We start from the raw sequence: 6,528 nt of genomic DNA on the forward strand, positions 1-6,528 counted from the left end.
TAGTCTATGAATATATTATATTTTTCTCCAATTTTTTACGAAAAATAAAACGGATGTTATTTTACTTAAAAAAGCATTTTTAAAAAATAATAATTTATAATTTATTAATTTATTTTTAATATGCACTTTTATTTTTCTTTCCATTTTTTAAGGGGATAATTCGCGATAATATGAAAGGCTCTAACTCTTTAAGATAAAAAGCAATGAAGAACATGATGACACTATGCTAAAAACGAAAATAATTTTCTAGCTGGCGTTTTCCTTATTGCTATCCAATTCTAGATGTCACCGTTCCTATGAATCACTTTCTTAAAGAAATAAAAACATAAAACAGAAAAAAAATATTGCTTTTCACATTGATGAATGATTTCTTTTCAAGATTTGACCTATTACATATAGAATCTTTGTTATATACTAAGACATTTCATGTAATAGCCTCTTTTTACACATGATTAGTGCATTAATTATTTATGGAAGAATGCTAGGCCAGAAATTTTTGTGATTTGTAGTCATTAAATAATCATTAATGATGATTTTAATGGTGTGAGATTGGTATAAAATTTCATTCAATAATTTACTTTTTTTTTACTGGTTACATGCTGATCAAAATTTAATAAAATTACTGATTCCCTAATTTTTTTTATTTACGTATATTTTTATACAATATCATAAAATTATTTTTTAAAAACTTAATTTATTAGATAAAAAGGCATGAATAATATATATATGAGAAATATCCATTAATTTTATAGACCGGTCGGGTATCCTTCTTTTAAGTAATTAAATATAGGTCGAACTTATTAACTATCACACACTATATATATATATATATCAATTTTTTACAAGAGTTTTTTTTTTTTACTTTAAACGTGAATTATATGCATGGATATATTTTAAATATAATAAATTTAAAAAATATTTAAAATATACAATAATATTTATAATAAATTTAAAATATCTATTAATTTTATTAATAATAATAAATTATTTATATATTTATTATTTATATTTTAACATATTCAGCTCTAGAGAAGTCTAACAAGCCAATAAAACTAATATAATTAATGAACTTAGTTTTAGTCTTTGATATATTTAATTAGTCTTTTATAATAACTTAAACCTTTAATTAATATTTCATAATAGGTCCAAGTGTAGATCCATCAAACTTATTTATAACCCTAGCTGCAGGTTAGGCAACACAAACTTTGAAAATATAAAGCAAGATTATCAAATACAAAGCATGATTATTATATATAATGCTTTTTATTTGTTATTATTTGCTTATCTATATGTTTATTTATAATGGTTATGTGGTCGAAAATATATCTAAGGTGGTTTTTCTGGAGTCATCGATAGTGTTTTCCATTCTATTCAAAAAATTAAAGAAAATTCCATCGATAGTGTCCATTTTGTCTTCAGTTTATAACGTGTTCCTATTACTGCAAGACTGTTTAGGTTGTTTGAAGTTTGAACGTTATTTTTCACATGTTTAATATAAAATGAAGAAGAGTGTTAGGGGCCATCAACTTTTGTAATTTGTAATCATCATGTAGCCATTAATGATGTTTTTAATGACGTAAGATTTCATTCAATGGTATGAAATTATTCACTTTTCCCTAAAATGAGGTGTTCATAGAAAGATAAACTTCGACAAAAATCCGATGAGCACTTCTGGAAAAAAAAGAAAAGCAAAAACTCTACATAATTATAAGATGGAATTTAATTTTAATGTATTAACACCGTATAATATTTTACATAATTATGTAATTGTATCTAAATTAAATTCAATATTTTAAGATGGACAAAAGACAAAGGAATAACACGGTTTGGAGACAAAAATTTGAAAGAAACATGCATGCTGATGAACCTCCTACAAAGCACTGGACCACTAGAGATTCAACTCGCGAAAATGCAAATAAATTGTGTTTTTAGGAGAGTTGATTGGAGATTGTTGATAGAAAAGGAGCAAAATTCGAATAGAATAACTTGGTGTTCATGATTCTTGTCTATAGGAGTACTTGGATAGGAATGATCATTATCTTATTATTTTAGTTTTGCAATGTTAAAGGAATGATTTGATACCGATTATTGATTGTAAGCACTTTGAGAGTCTTGCATACATAACTGATTTCGAGATATAGTTCGTTCTATTTGGTGTTTGAATTCGTCTATTTTTAAGTGAAACGAAATATACATAAGTTTTTTAAAGAATAATGGTAGAAAATACTTGTAAAGATACTTTAACGCTCAAATTAAAAAAGTGTAAAACAGTAACAATAATATTAAATAATGTACCTGTGACTAATAAATCATTTGTATTTATAAAATTATTGTACTCGTAGTTAAATAGTTACGAATATGTGCAAATTAATGAATAGTGTACATGTTAGCCTGATTTCTAGCTAATCTAACATGTTAAATGATTTAGATTTCGATCTATAGGTATATCTAAACTATTATGTATGTTAACGGATCAGATAAAATATCTAAAAAAACGATATAATTATTATAAGTTTTATATTTTTCAAAGAATAAAAATTTTAAATAATTTATAAATACGAGATATTTTTTATGTTATGAGTTAATTTTTCGAATTGAATTAGATACATTCAATCTGAATATTAATAAAATAAAAAGAATATCTTCAAAACTTGCTAAATATTTTTTTTTGGTATAAGACAGTCAAATATATGTTGCGTAAACTAAATGTTTATTTAGTAACTATATATTTTATATTAATCTTATTATAAATATGTTGCATAACATGTGCTACAAACCAAATTACAATTATTGCTATCTGTTAACATATATTGCAATAAATGAAGCAATTTCTTTTATATCATATAAACTTACCCCCAAAACCTCCATGATATGATTTTTTTTTTTTTCTATGCAGCATTCACAAGTATCTTACATGATACTTTATTTATGATAGATATAGAAATTTTGAATCAACAAAAAATGGGTCCATTTCCATTTTATCACCTGAAGTTAGTTAGTGGGTAGTGATGAGAAGCAGATTGATGATTCTTATTTTTTTGGTGGCTCAGAATATCCTCCAATCAGATAGGTCAAAGACTAATTCATCACAAATCTAAATTAATCACTTACCTATATGTATAAACAAAAATTCAAATATGTTAACTACTTGACTAATCTAAATTAATTTACTATGCAAGTGCTACTTTTTTTTTTCTTTTTTTTTTTTTTATTATCAAGCTATGCAGGTGTTACTTGCTAACAAAGTCCTTCATTCATTTGGACACTGAGTTGGGCCTTGGTGGCCCAACCTCTTCTTTCTCAATGTTCCCTCCGATAGGGCTACACAAAACACCTTTTATTCTTTCCTAATTTGGGTCAGAAAGAGAGGAAAAGAAGAAACAGCCACCCATTACCCATATCTATGGGTCCTAATGGGCTAGGTTTTTGCCTATCCAATCCAATTTTATCCTACAATAATTTGTATCCATTGGAGTGAGGTTCTAATTTATAATTTATTTTTCTTTAAATAAAAATTACGCTTATCTTAAACTGCAAATTAGAGATCAGAAATCAATAGTTAAGCCTAGAATTTTATATTTTTTGTTTGTGTAACAAAAGCAATATATATTCGAGAAAGATTATAAAATCCTTCCCCTCATTTTTTCTACTAAACTAGTTTAGAACCTCAAGCATATATTTTTCCATAACATAATTACTAGCTAGTTTCTCAAACAAGGCGATAAAAGAGAGTTTTAGAAGAAAATTGGTTTGATTATTGATACACTAGCATGGACCACAATTATTATTATTGCATCTCATAAACTTCAAAAGATACTCCCTCAACGTCTTCACCAGATCCTTCAATGTTAAGTTGAATTCCTCGTTCATCTGCAATAAAATTCAGAACAACTTAGAACATATACTCCATTATCTAAATCAAATGACTTGCAATATATTAAGTTTATAATAAATAAATAAATAAATAAATAAAGCATCTAGATAATATCATTTTCATAATGGAATTAATCTTATTTGAGTCAAATTAATAAATTTAATTTTAAGTAATATTTCAAATCAATTCTTAGAAAATATTTAGTTGGACACTTTAATTTCTAACCCATTTTAATTACTAAATTAGTCTATATGAACAAATTTACTTGAAGACTTCAAACCAAAAAAAAAAACACTTAGATTAGCTTTTTTAGAGAATTTTTTTCTAAATAAAATATTTTTATTCAATTTAAAATTTATTTGGATTCGTCTTTTAAAAAAAGTACTTTTATTAAAAAAACAAAAGCAAAAGACATTTTTAATACTTAATTTTTTTTAAAAGTCGTCTATTTAAATATAAAATAATTTTTGTCTGTTAAAAATTTTTTTAAAAAAATTAAAAAAATAAATATTTTTTAAAAAATAATTCAAACTGACCCTGAATTTTTAATTTTTAATAGAAGAATTTGATGTAAAATTAATTAATTAATTTAATTAAATAAATATTAAAAAATTAATTTCATAATTAAAATTTATTAAAAACTAAAATAATTAATGACTACCATACCAGAGCAATGATGATAACATTGAGAGTAGAGTTTCCAAATGGCAAGAAGCTGCTACATGCCAGAGAGAGATTATTATTTTCCAAAAATGCCAAGAGCTCCAACATGATTCCATTTCGTTTCTCACAATGGATTCTAATTAGTAGTTCCTTTTCTAACAATCTTGCTTCCACTTCTGGTAGCACCATTTCATTACCAATGTTGTTGTTATTATTGTTTTTGTCACACGGCAGAGAAGAACAATAAAATTGTGATTTTTTCACAATCAATTGTTCTTTGTTGTTGGTCTCTTTCTCAAGCAGTGCTATGCGTTCTTGAAGTTCTTTCACATAATTTATTGCTTCTTGAAGTATAGATGCCTTGTCTATCTATATAGAATAAATATATATAGAGAAAAAAATGTCATTTTTTTCTTCTTCAAAATATATAATTTTGAGTAAAGTATATTTTTTGTCATTGAAGTTTGACAAAAGTTTTAAAAATATCCTTAAATTTTATTCTGTTTCAATTTTATTCTAGAAGTTTTCGATTTGCATCAAATATATCCCTGACGGCTAATTTTTCAAAAAAATTAAGATCAATTCAACAACAATTTCATAAGAACAACTCCCAACACAAGCAAATCAAGCATAACTTTCATGCATTATTGTTAGATTGGTCTTAATTTTTTTGAAAATTTAGCCGTTGAGGATATATTTGATACAAATTAAAAACTTCTGAGACAAAATTGAAACAAAATAAAACTTAGTGATATTTTTAAAACTTTTACCAAACTTCAAAAACAAAAAATATATTTTACCCTATAATTTTCCTTTCTTAAAAGATTAAAATATATTTTTAATCTATTTAATTAAAATTACAAATTAGTGATATTTATTGTTTATTCAAATCACAATAATAACAATATACATATATTTTTTAATATAATAAATTTTAATATTTTATCATCACATAATATAATTAATTTTTAAAATTTAAAAACTGATAAATTATTAATTATATAGCATTTTTGTATGGATAATTATAAAAATAAATGTTTATACTTTATAATACTTTGTAAAATCAATTAATTCATTTAAAATCGTAATTTCAACAAATTTTAATAATTAAATCGAAATTTTAACTACTTACCTTCTTCAAGCCAGGAATAGCAGCTGCAAGTGCTATGAACTTCTCAGCCATTTGTTGTCTCCTTTTCCTCTCTGACATTATGTGATCCAATGCCTCTATTGAATTTCTTGCCTTCTTTGTTGTTCTCTTATTATTATTGTTATTCCCTAAACTACCCCTTTTGGAGTTCTTCTTCTCTTGTTTATTATTAGCCTCATCACCAATAATAATAATATTATTATCCTTATTATTGGAGCTATGATCACAAGATTGACCACCATTGAAGCTTAAAATCTCTTCAAATGATACACTGCTTGAGCCACTCCCACCACCACTTATTTCCTTCCACAAAATAAATAGAACAAAAAATGAAAATTAATTTTAACAAAAATAATAATAGCATTTAGAACTAGCATAGCTATAGTGGTAATTAATTACTAATATGTATGTAGGTAGCAAGATATATATTATTATTATTATTATAATGATAAGAAGAAAATAATTACCAAATGAGAGAGCCAATTTTCCATGTTAGGAAAAAACTGAAGTAGCTTCTGTTTCTTTTCTTCTTTCTTCCTCTCTTATTTTTTATTAAATACTTTAATTTATTTATTTATTTTCCACTCGGTGCTTCAAGTTAAGGGGGAGGTATGTATGTGTGGATGAAGAGTAAAGATGGAAAGAGACAACTCATCAGAGAAAGACATGTGATTTATTATTGGTGGGGTAACTTAGAAAAATCCTGACACATATAGATATAGTCTTTATTTCCTCTCTACAGTGAAAATGGATTTAATATTATAAATAAGAAAATTTTAATTTTTTTTAATGTATTGAAATTTTAATTTTTTTTGTTTTAAAAATATAATATTTTATTAGC

General features: G+C 24.7%; 1 protein-coding gene across 1 annotated transcript; it reads right to left on the minus strand.

The window, feature by feature from the left end:
* Nucleotides 1-3,322: 3,322 nt before the first annotated feature.
* LOC130951617 (transcription factor bHLH19-like) lies at nucleotides 3,323-6,278 on the minus strand. Its single transcript, XM_057880314.1, has 4 exons — nucleotides 6,155-6,278; nucleotides 5,670-5,990; nucleotides 4,541-4,906; nucleotides 3,323-3,870 (listed from the first exon to the last, which is right to left on the minus strand). The coding sequence occupies exons 1-4, from the start codon at nucleotides 6,176-6,178 to the stop codon at nucleotides 3,766-3,768; spliced, it is 816 nt and encodes a 271-aa protein (XP_057736297.1). The 5' UTR covers nucleotides 6,179-6,278; the 3' UTR covers nucleotides 3,323-3,765.
* Between the last annotated feature and the right edge of the window lie 250 nt (nucleotides 6,279-6,528).

Source organism: Arachis stenosperma, chromosome 9, assembly GCF_014773155.1.
Source record: "Arachis stenosperma cultivar V10309 chromosome 9, arast.V10309.gnm1.PFL2, whole genome shotgun sequence".
Lineage (NCBI taxonomy): Eukaryota > Viridiplantae > Streptophyta > Magnoliopsida > Fabales > Fabaceae > Arachis > Arachis stenosperma.